The sequence below is a fragment of the Chelmon rostratus genome, chromosome 9, assembly GCF_017976325.1.
Source record: "Chelmon rostratus isolate fCheRos1 chromosome 9, fCheRos1.pri, whole genome shotgun sequence".
In the NCBI taxonomy this organism is placed as follows: Eukaryota; Metazoa; Chordata; class Actinopteri; order Chaetodontiformes; family Chaetodontidae; genus Chelmon; species Chelmon rostratus.
The window spans coordinates 14,090,828-14,102,567 of record NC_055666.1 but is presented as its reverse complement, the minus strand read 5'-3'; the positions used below and the strand labels follow the sequence as shown (position 1 = coordinate 14,102,567).

Sequence of the window (11,740 nt, the reverse complement as noted above, 5' to 3'; positions counted from 1 at the left end):
AGCGAGAGAGGTGGGAGGGAGTGAGGAGAGTAGAGGAGGGAGGGAGGATTGATCCGCGTCTGTTAAAATCTTGTTCTGGTTTTTCTTGGAGTGAGGTCTGTGCCTGCCGACGCTCCTCTCCTGTGCAGCCCCCCTCAAGAAGAGCTTTTTATGGAAGGAAACCTCGGGATATTTGAAAGGGAGAAGGATCTGCATAGTACCAGTGAAGTGGATATAAAACGCACGGCTGGGTCCTTTTTGCGTTCTCTCCTGCGTTTTCTCTCCTGGTGTCTGAATGAAACAGATGCAACTGTAAGAGGAAGAGGGACTGTGCAGGTTCTGGAGTGGGAGTCGATCTGTCAGTGTGATTTTCAGTAAACACGTTTCCAGTGCGCCCGTTTTAACTTTTATTTCTTCAGAAACTGGCGAGCTCGACTCGTCTCCTTGTGCTCCGCGGAGTTCGTTTTTCTCGGAACGAGGAGACTTTCGTGTTTTTCCCCCTTCACAGAAACTGCTTAAACTTTCTACGTTTAAAAAAATAAATAAAAAGATCGGATTGCATTTTCCCCCTTCAAACATTTTGGAGGTGATGTCATCGTGCTGTGTTTTGGCTGGTATTGTGTCGAGAGGGCGCAGGGAGGACTACTGCAGCCAGGCGGTAACCAGCGGCTGAGGCGAGCGGGGAAGTCCGGAAAATCAGGTGCAAAGTGTGGCTGTTATTTCCTCGCGGTGTCGCGGGTGGCTGAGTCCGCCACCCAGTCACAGCTGTTCCCATCCTCTCCAGCCACCCCCCCCCTCTCTCGTCTTTCTTTCCCCTTTATTATCCCCTCCCATTCTCATTCAGCACTCTCCATATACCCCTCTGAGCTGGACCGCTCCGGGACCTTATCACCCTCACTGTCGGACACTGTTGGTCGGTGTCACCTGAGCCACAGACCCGTTGAGCCAGCGTGGGGGCGCAGTCATGACCGAGGCCGCCCTGCATTACCCTGCGGCCGCAGAACCCCCGTCTCCAGCTCGCCGTTTGCTCCATCAGCCAGCCCAGGTAGCCCACCTCCAGCAGCTCCTGACCCTGGTCTGCTGGGACTAAACCTGTCTCTCGCTCCTGCCTCTGCCGGAACAAACAGTCCACCACTTTCTTTTATCATCTCACCTACTACATCATTCCGTTTGGGGACCAGAAGCTTGCTGTTGCGCTGAAACGTTACGCATTGGATTACGCAGAAGATTACGCACGCACCGCAGCTGTCCACAGGGACAAGCATCACTCCGAGGGTCAGCGAGGTCGATTGGAGCTGGTTATCTGTGACGCGTGAGCGCGCTTTCACCTGTTCCTCTCCTTGTCGAGGACGCGCAGCCTTTAAAGCCCTAACCTTCCCCCTTTGCCCCTCTCGCACATCTGTCTCTCCACTGGTCTGGACAGCTGTTAGAGGTTGCCCGGCGGTCACAGTGGCACAACTACCCCGGCCTCACACCCCAAATCGCCCGTGCCCGCACATTTACCCACGCCGGAGGAACCGGGGCACGCCGCCGCCGATGCCAACGGGAGTGTCCGCTGACTCTTTGACTCTGTACAACATCCAGCGGATTCAAAACACAGAGGGGGACACTGCGGACTGTCGGACTGGCTCAGACCGAGCGAGGAGACTGTCTCTGGGCCAAATTCCATAGTGGAGGGGGGAAGCAATGTGGTCCCTTCTTTCCACGCTGACCGTCTTGTAAGTCACTTTTATCACGTTGTCATGTAATAATCGTATTTATCCACCCAGGTCTTATCTCTTTCTTCGGTTGTTTAAACTAGTTTCATGACAGGCCTAGATACAGATGAAGATGATGGAGAGGAGGGTTGCAGTGTCTAACAATTACATCACTCCTCATCAGTCCCCATAGAAAACATGCCACGGAAGGCCCTGCTTTGATTGGCTGACAGTTCAGGGTCACTGGGTCAGAGTCAGGGCCCTGTTACTCATAAAACCTGCCATAAACATCTCCATCACCATCTGCACTTACTTCAGGGATGGCCAAGCTGGCTTAGAAAAGGCCATTTTCCCATCGCCAAGAAAATGCTTTTTTTTTTTTTCCCCCAGATTGAAAATATTTCAGAAGTTGAGTCAAATAACACCGGCTTTATCTAGTGGGATAGGAAAATGATAAAGTGCCAAGAGCAAATCTGAGGGAGGAGGATACAGACTCAGGGGGCTTGAGTTTGCCCATTCGAGGTGTGTCTTGTTAAAAGCCAAGGGATTTATTTTTCTTTCTTTGTGTCGGCTGTACTTCTCCCAGATGGCAGTCATCTCCAGATACTTCTCATTCCTCACACAACCTGGACAGGGTGTGTGCTGCTGCTGCTGCTGGTGTCTGCCTCACTCTCTCTCTCTCTCTCCGTCTGTGTCTCCCTCACACTCTCTCCACTTACCCACCTAACTGCCTACATCTGTCTTCCTGTCTTGCCTATACCCCATGTTTCCACAGATACTCGCTCAGATAAAAAGTATGGATTAATAACTGATGAATGATGGCGCCCCTGGCAGTATCTGAGGAGGAGCAGTCTCACTGTTTAGTCTGCTGGTTTTAGTTTAGGTATTTCAGATCCAATCAGTTTTACCACAGACACTTCATCAATGCTGTTTTACCTGCCTGATCATACTGAAAGTCCTCAGCCAGAGAGAAAGGTGACGGGGCCTTTTGCCACAACAACCTGTTACTGCTCTTCTCCTAAAGCCACAGCTCCAAGGCCCTCTGCTTCCCTAACTGTTGCTCCACCATAGGCCTTATTACTGCTGATACCACTCACAGGCCCACTAGCCCAACCACTATTCTTCACCGAGGCCCACTGCTGAACATCTGAAACTCTTGCACCATGCCGAAGCCCGCTGCTCCAGTGTTGGCCTACCACGCTAACCACTGCTACACACAGCTGAAACCGCCGCTCCATGCTGAGTCCCACCAGACCGACCGCTCTCACTCCACGCTGCTGCCCAGTCCTCGGTGCTGAGGCCTGCTAGTCTAACCGCAGCCTCCATATGGTGGATCTGCTGGGACGCAGGTTTATGATGTCAGACCCTTGCTTGTTTTGGCAGCCGTCCAAGGCGCACCGGGCTTTCCCTCTCTCCATACCTCCTTCTGTCTTTACTCTCCCCGACTTTTACTCAGGGCTCTCTTCTTCTCTCGTTTTCTCATCCCTCCCCCACCCCCGGCTGATCCTGTCTCCTTCTTTCCTCTCTCCTTCTCTTTCTCTCTGTGGCTGGCATAATATGGAGTGTCTGTGGTTTTTGTGGGAGCGGGGGAATCCAGTGCCGAGGCACTTTTCCTGCAGTGTCCTCGGCGGCAGTGCAGCTGTGGTGTTTTAACAGCTGAGAGTCCTCACAATGCACAGGCGCTCAGGTTTTTTCGGCTGCGCAGGCAAAATGTGAGGGCCAACACTCAACTGCATTGCCCGGGATATCTGCATCTATTAGAACGACTCAGGGGCCAACACACCAGCTATGGGAAAGAAATGTTGAGAAAGAGGGAAAAGCTGGCTTGTGTGTGTGTGTGTGTGTGTGTGTGTGTGTGTCAGTCAGGAGGCAGTGGCATGTTATGATGTGCATGAGTTGAACTCCCTCCGCTTTCATTCCCATTATTTATCTTTTTGTCTACTTCTCACGCCAGACCACACTCTGTGGTTACACTACTGTCTTTCATTTTGCCACTTTTTCTCCTCCGTCCTTCGAGATGTAACGTCGGTCTTTTCTGACCCGCTCTCCTCCTTCTCACATCTGTGCATCTGCCCAGTCTTTCTGATTTTATCTCTCCCCTCTTTTAGATCTACATCACCTTCCCCTGTCCTGCCTTCTCCCTATCCCTTTGTGTACTTTCAGGCTACCTCTCTCTCCTCCTCGCTATCTCCCTCTCTCAGCAGCGTGCACGTCTTTGCTTTGGCCCAGCTGTCAGCTGCCTGCTCCTCCTGTACACAAACATACACCCTGCACACATCTGCACATCTGTGTGCATGCCCATGACAGTGCAGAGGAGTCACCCTGCTAACCCCAAACATAAAGGAAGATGGGAGGCAGGGAATGATAGAAGAAAGGTAGAGTGGACAGAGACGGGGAGGAAGAGATAAGGTAGAGGAGAGATAGGGAGGACAACAAGCCAGAGAAAGAGAAGCAGAGAGAAAAGAGGCATGCAGAGAGATAGCAAGTGATGAGGTGGAGAAGGACAGAATTCGTAGAATTGCTTTTCAGCCCACACACTTGGTTCTGAACTTCATCAAGTCTTCAGCCACTAATTCAGAGCAGTTCAAGGACTGCCAGAGTGGATTTTGCGCAACACAATCACTCCCTTGCTAAAGCTGTAAATAACATTTGATATGTCCAAGGTCAAGGTCTATACTTCAATTAAGCAATGCGATAACATGAGAAGAATTTTAATTGTGACTGTAGCCAGTTGTTTCAATCATAAATGATGATCAGTCCAGATATCCAAGTAAGTAGTAAGATATAATACATGAAAGTTATATTTTCATGTGCACAACACACATTAGTTTTGCATGCTACATCGCCACAGTTACTCCCCACCAATTTATTCCGCCATAAATCACCTTTCCTCACGTTTTGGTAGCTCATGTTCTCACTTATTCATAGCATCTCTAAATGTAACCACAGTCCGCCGCTGTCCAAAGCCACATCACAGCACAGTGTACACCTGTAGTCCAGCCCAGCTGTCTACATACACAGAGCAGCCAACTAAGCCCGCCCATTCCTTTAGATGTCCAAACCAAAACATGTTCTAGTTGTCTCGGCATGTTTGCCATTTCGCCACGGTCCAATCGGGTCATTTGGAGGCCACATTTTGGTGTGGCAAAAGTCACAACCGGGTCAGAAAGTAGGTTTGGACAGGAGGCGGGTAGCGTAACGATAAACACTGCTCTGGGTGTTGTCTGTCTGCCGATCCCTGGATATCTGCCTGTCTGTATGTCAAGTCGCTGTGCCAGCCACACGCCCAGCAGTGTGAGTAATCACCCAATAAGGAAAAGAGATGTTGAACAGAAAGAACGGCAGAGAAGAAAGAGATGGAAATGATGGTGTCACGCATGACTCTTCCAACATTCAGTCTTGCTTACATATTTCTAAACTCATCTGTTTCTACTTTTTCCAGATGTATCCAGATGTTGCTGGTGATGTGCAATCCATTACAGGTGAGAGTCTTTATGCATGGCAAAGAGCGATCATACAGCATATTAGACAAGTTGTATATTGATAGTACGTGCAGTTTTTCCAAGCCTGTCCATGACTCTCTGTATCTGCATGTGTGTGTGTGCCAACCTCTGGGTGTGTGTGTGTGTGTGTGTGTGTGTGTGTGTGTTTCACCAGCAGGTACTTGGTGTGGATGGGGTCAACTTCAGTGTGCATGTGGAGAACCAGACACAGGTGCGAGACACCATGAGTCGGCGACACCACCGGGTTTACCAGCTCTACAGCCGCACCAGCGGCAAACACGTCCAGGTGCTGGGACGCAGAATCAGCGCCCGAGGAGAAGATGGAGACAAATATGGTAAGACACAAACACACACACACACACACACACACAGTAGAGTGCAGGCAAACACTTTACTGCATGTGTATGAACATCAAATGCTTTCTTGCACACACACACACACATACACACACGCACGCACACTCACACTCATACCAACTAACGGCTGCAAGTACAAAGACTTGAAGGTTGACCGAGTGAATGCATGAACGGATACAGAACGCAACTGTGCAGGCACACACACAAAAGCACACACACGCCTCCCCAGGCTTTGGCAGAGGGGCAGTGGAGCTTGTCTTGGGAGTACAAAGACCTCATCGACTGGCTGCTGACTCAGAGAGAGAGAGAGACAGAGAGACAGAGAGAGAGAAGGTGTTGGTGAAAAAAAGTGTGAGTTAGCGGGAGAAGCCTGGCAGGTAGAATGTCGGACCGAGCGTTAGAAACTCATCTCCTTCATTGATCTCTCCATTGATTTCTCATCCTCCCTGTTGTCTCCTCTGGATTTAAAACAGCAGGCCTCCTCTCCCTCCCTCCCTCCATCCTCTAACACTCCCTCTGTCCATCCCCCACTACCTCTACCTCTCCACCTTTCTCAGTCTGTAATGATGTCTAACCCATTCTAAAACCACACACAGAATCAATGGGCAGAACAAGCCAAGCCATAAAGCTAGAGTTCATATTTCTGTGTGCACTCCAGCGGTGGCTTGTGTTCCACATCCCGTCCATTCACAAACATGTCAGGCCGCTAACACGCCGCTTTAAACCACAGACGGGACCATAGATGCAAAAGCCTGTCTGTTTATTGACAAATACCACTTCTAAGCAGAATAATCCACCCAAAACTGACCAACTATAGCTGTGAGGTATTACACTGGGGAACCAAGAGCAGAGACAGAATAAATAAAGCAAAAAAGGGGCAGGCGCATGAAGGTATAAACATGAAGGAGCAGAAGGGAGACAAGAGGAGAGTTGGGGGAAGAGAGGAAGAGGGCAAGAGGGAGGGAGGTATTGATTTCTCTTGACCCCTTTGTTGACTAAGGTCATGTAGGAACCATTTTAGGGATTTATTTTTAAACAGGCACAAGCGCTCTCTGAAGATGTGTAGTTGGTGAAGCGATATTGCCTGGAAGGATGAACGTGTGTGCACCTGCACACACACATATACACGGAGATGCACGTGCACACGCCTTAAAACAGTATCGCAGACACTCAGTCTGTGAGTGTTCCCCCGCTTCTCTCAGCCCACCATGCTCCGTCTACTCTTGGCTGTTATCTTTTTTACGAGGCCCATTTGTGGTCAGCGGCCTCACATCCATGTGTGTGACTGGGCTTATCTGACAACCATCTGTCCAGCCAGCAACATTTACATCTGTGTGTGATTTATCAGCACGTTTAATAGCAACTATGAATCCTAAAACTGTGATTGAATGTGAATACCTTATCTGGTTTAAAGGCAAATCTGATTTAATGGTGGCTGGTAATCTGTGCAATTAGTGTCACGCTATTTGGCAGCGGGTTTGTTCACGTAAGCTTGAATGTTGTTCTTTATAATGACAAGTGATCTCACGCAACATGAAACTAAGTGAGCTTAAAATTTGGGTTATCTTGATCGTTCCACCTCTAGTATTTATGTGAAACAACCTTAAAAACCTGTGAAATTCAGTGAACACAACACACTGTATTTCTCTTCAATGCCTGTGGCTCTAATGTCTGTCTGTCCCTCTGTCTGTCCCTTCACAAGCCCAGCTCGTAGTGGAGGCCGACACCTTTGGAAGCCAGGTGAGAATTCGGGGCAAAGAAACCAATTTCTACCTGTGCATGAACCGCCGCGGCAAGCTGGTAGGAAAGGTGAGACTTCTTCCTTTTGGAGACATGATTATCAAGAATATCGTAGGATCTTACAGTTTCCTGACCAGCCTCTCTTTGTTTCTCCCATTGTGTGTGTGTGTGTGTGTGTGTGTGTGTGTGTGTGTGTGTGTGTGTGTGTGTGTGTGTGTGTGTGTGTGTGTGTGTGTGTGTGTGTGTGTGTGTGTGTCTACCTGTGGTTTCTCTGCCCTCTCAGAAGGCCAGTAATCGAAGCGCAGACTGCGTTTTTGTGGAAAAGGTTCTGGAAAACCACTACACAGCTCTGATGTCAGCGCGCTACACAGGCTGGTATGTGGGCTTCACTAAAAGAGGCCGTCCTCGCCGGGGCCCCCACACACTCCCCAACCAGCAGGACGTACACTTCATGAAACGCTTCCCACCTGGGGAGCAGCCCGACCTCACCACACCCTTCCGCTTCACCACGGTCAGCAAGCGGGGCAAGAGGGTGCGCGCTACTGGGCCCCGCTAGTAGTGGCTAACGCTAGCACCCACTGTCTTGTCATCCAAAGCCTTGACCTGAGCCTGCCAATAGCTAACCCAGTCATCTCTTTTGTCGCACACGACTGAACACCTCCCTGTGTTGGGACAAATATTGACCAGAAACTTGATGAATCATTCATGGGGTTTAGCTTCACACCTACTAATTTGCCACTACAGCCCCTTAGTTAGTGATCATTTCTCTCAGTTTTAGTTCCCTAACTGGACAACTGGACCATTTCTAGTTCATCGCTGGAAGCTCTATGGACCTGGACTGCTTCCCTTCATTGGCCAGAAACACTGACAGCAAACCTGAAGGGCAGCCAGAGTCCCAGGCTCTACGAAGGCCTTTATTCCACAACCACAAAAACCACAAGGCCTTCATGTCTCCTGTTCTGGACCAGCTGGACAATGTCAAGTATGGGATTACAACTGGAACATACAGAGAGAGAGCAAGGGTGGGAAAGACTGATTGAACAAGAGAGTGGGTGCTTAGCCAAGGATAAAGGGAAAACAGGAAGGAGAAGACAGCAAAACAGCGGAGTGGACAAAGGGATAGAATGATCTGTACAGATCAAATGGACCAATAATGGATTGTTGACATGTGACGCACTTATTTGTCTCACTGCTAAACTTGGTGGGAACCTGTGAGACTGTGGGATGACTGGAAGGATGGATGAGGGAATGATCGAGTGAGTGGCTCACCGAATACATGCATGTTTGTAAGACAAGGAAGTGTGCTTAAGATTGTGTGTGTGTGTGTGTGTGTGTGTGTGTGTGTGTGTGTGTGTGAGTGCACCAACAACCATGAGTGAAGCTGGATCACAAGGGACTCTGGAAAGGGACCATTCAGTCCCTGCATGAACCCGTGACAACTCACCGCAGGGACTGAAGCTTTAGGAACTAGAATGTATAAAACCAAGCTGCACCAAAAACAGCCAGCCAATCACCGTGAACCAAACCAACGACCGACCAAAGACAACTGGAGACCTTCTTCACGACTCCTCCCGATGCCATGCCCCCCCGAGGACACTACACCCTCTGCTTATAGCTGCAGAGAGTGACGAGCACAGGGGTGAGCACGGCGGGGAGGGTGCCTTGTCGATTAGCATTGCTATAGAAACGACCCAGGGGATGATGCTCCTGTGTGATACCGTGGATACAGAATGCTGCTACCAGGACATTCAGTGGAACAAACCAAAGTCTCATTGCATACACACAGGAGAAAAAATATTAAAGGGAACAATTTATTGAAAGTTATATATATTATATATATAAAAGAAGACAGAAACCCTAAATAAGCAATCTTACTATGATGGTTACTATAATTATTACGATAAAATTATTTCATTTATTTATTTCAGCTCTGTGTGCGGCAGTCTTTCTCGACTCAGTAAACCTTACAGAAACATACCCTGTGTCTCTCAGCCTCCTTAAACTGCTTCTTCACATTCACAACATTGTGTCAAGGGATATATTATAAAAGAGATTCAAGTTAACCAAGGCTCCAGGTGTGGTTAGCTGGCTTTAGCTATCAGTTCGTTGATTGATTAAAAAAAATCAATCTGCAACTGTTTTGATAATTAATAATGGTTTATGTCATGTATCAAGCAAAACAACCGACATTTGCTTCTTGGATGGTTTTTCTCTGTTTTATATCATTCCTCCTTCAATTGAAAACTGGAATGCTGGTGAAACAAAACAAGCAACATAAAGACAGTAGTGTTGGGCGATATGATGATGTATACCATGATACATACCATTCATACCAAGATATCAATCCCTTTATCATCTCAGTTGTATTAGGCAATACTGCAATCAGTCTGTGTGCAGGATTCATTTATGGTAATATGGAGATTTTTGCATCAGTGTACCTTAATGTTTTAGGTATTTAATTCAGTGGAATAACTAAAAACAAACATTGCCCTTTAGTTATTTTATCCATTAACGTCTGGCTTGAATCAAGAATTCCATCCACCATGATAAATTTTAGCCATATTTTATAGATGAAAAGAAATATGGCTAATTTAAAAAGTAATAGACAGATTGCTTGCCACTAAAACATTCTTAGTTGCAGCCATAGCTGGCTGCAAAGTGATTAGAGCACTACATAATAGATTTGAGCAAGTATCAACAGCGGACTGTCATGCAATGGCATGAACTTTACTCTCTTTCTCCTACCAGGTGTGAGAGCTGCTGCGAAACTATGAAATTCTGCATTTTTCCACAACACTTCATGTGGGAAAAGCTCTTCAGCTCCTGCAGGACTTTCAAGTCAAAACAGTATATTTCTGATAGAGATAATCACTTAAAGGCTGCATTCTGTAGTTTTCATAGTTCCTGTTGTTGAAGTAAGAAGTCACCGAAGCTTGAATCTCATACATTAAATTGCTTACAGAAATACAAATCTAAGAAGGAGCAGCCTCACTCAGGAGCCCTTTGAAAACTGCTGAGCTCCAACTGTTGTGCAAAAATCAACAGTCACCTCCACATTATAAAGTTTTGTCATGAATACACAGCACGAAGGATCAGACGGAACAGTGGAAGGGAAACATGCAGTAGTGAGATAGAGTTTCATAGCTGCTTCTGCTCTCATCTATCCTGTTCTTATCCCCCCATCCCTCCCCTTCCTTCCCTATCCTAGCAGGAGGTCACTGAAGAGATGTCGCTGCCAAATGACCCAATCATGCCGGCAGACACAAACAGCTGACTCAGGGGGAAAAAAGGGTTGTACCAGAGGATTCCTATTGCAAGGCAGCAGGAATCTGTGCTGGAGGGGGGTGGTATAAGGAGGAGACAGTGGGGTGGAAGGGAAACGGGGTGTGGGGGTGGGATAAAGAAGAGCAAGTAGGGGGTGGTGGGGTGAGTTGTTCATTTCTGGAACGTTGCTCCAGTTCCACTCGGGAATGATGGAAATATTCTGCGTAGCCAAACCCAGAGTGGAAGGTGTATGGTAATCATGTCGGGGAAGGAATGCCAAATATGTGCGTGAGAACGGAGCTGTGACCTGAGAGCTGCAGGAATTATGGGCCAAAATCCCACAGACCCAGAGGAAGCACACACACCCATATCCAACACATACACACATCATATACTAATGGTGCTCCACCAAGCACAAATCCATCCCACATAACTTATTCCCAGAATTTGAAACATTCTACTATACTAAACTAAACCCAGAAATTTTGAAAACCAACCCCGTCAGCAGGCCAACTCCCCTCCTTCTCCTCGTCGAGAGAATACACACCGTGCAATAACAGCTGTATTAAAGAGCCAAATCTTTGCTGTAAAGGCACCACTTTAAGCATCTCAAACATACATTCCTCCTTCACAGTTGCAGTGTTTACAAGACTTAGTATGTGATCTACTGTAACAGGTTATTTAGACTCCAAACTTGACTGCCAAACAGTCAGAGCCCAAGTCTCATAAACACATTACACTGCAGGAGATAGTCAGGTTTATACTCCCACCTGGTGGCCATCCTGAATACACTGCTAATGTCAACAAAGTAACATTTGTTTCACATTAAGTGACTTCAAGTCAACATTATAACAAGTAACAATAAAAAAAATACGCTTTTGCACACTGGTATCAAAACTGATGACAGTGAATTTGTACCACATATAAGTGGTTACAAACAAAACAAAGTTGTCTTTAAAATTCATAAATTGGCAGACGCAAATTGGCCTTCAGTTATTTTAACAACTTTTGGCTGTCTGGAATTGTACATTCTTTTATTCACTTGTACTGACTCTATTAATGTTTCATATAGACTGAATTTATGTCACCCGATGAAAGTCTAAGGGCTGAGACATTGCTAATAAAGTGAGTACATGTGATTGAAAGTTTGCAGGAAGATACATCATCTCTTTAAAACACGTAGAAAGTGATGGGACTAAAA

General features: G+C 47.2%; 1 protein-coding gene across 2 annotated transcripts; it reads left to right on the top strand.

Annotated features, from left to right (window-relative positions):
- Positions 1-1,216: 1,216 nt before the first annotated feature.
- Positions 1,217-9,146, top strand: fgf18a (fibroblast growth factor 18a). 2 transcript variants are annotated; one of them, XM_041944836.1, is made up of 5 exons: positions 1,217-1,697; positions 5,119-5,158; positions 5,334-5,514; positions 7,238-7,344; positions 7,562-9,146. In XM_041944836.1, the coding sequence occupies exons 1-5, from the start codon at positions 1,666-1,668 to the stop codon at positions 7,829-7,831; spliced, it is 630 nt and encodes a 209-aa protein (XP_041800770.1). In that variant the 5' UTR covers positions 1,217-1,665; the 3' UTR covers positions 7,832-9,146. The 2 variants fall into 2 exon arrangements, with proteins under 2 accessions (XP_041800770.1, XP_041800769.1); XM_041944835.1 differs by having other exon boundaries at positions 7,559-9,146.
- The last annotated feature ends 2,594 nt before the right edge of the window (positions 9,147-11,740 follow it).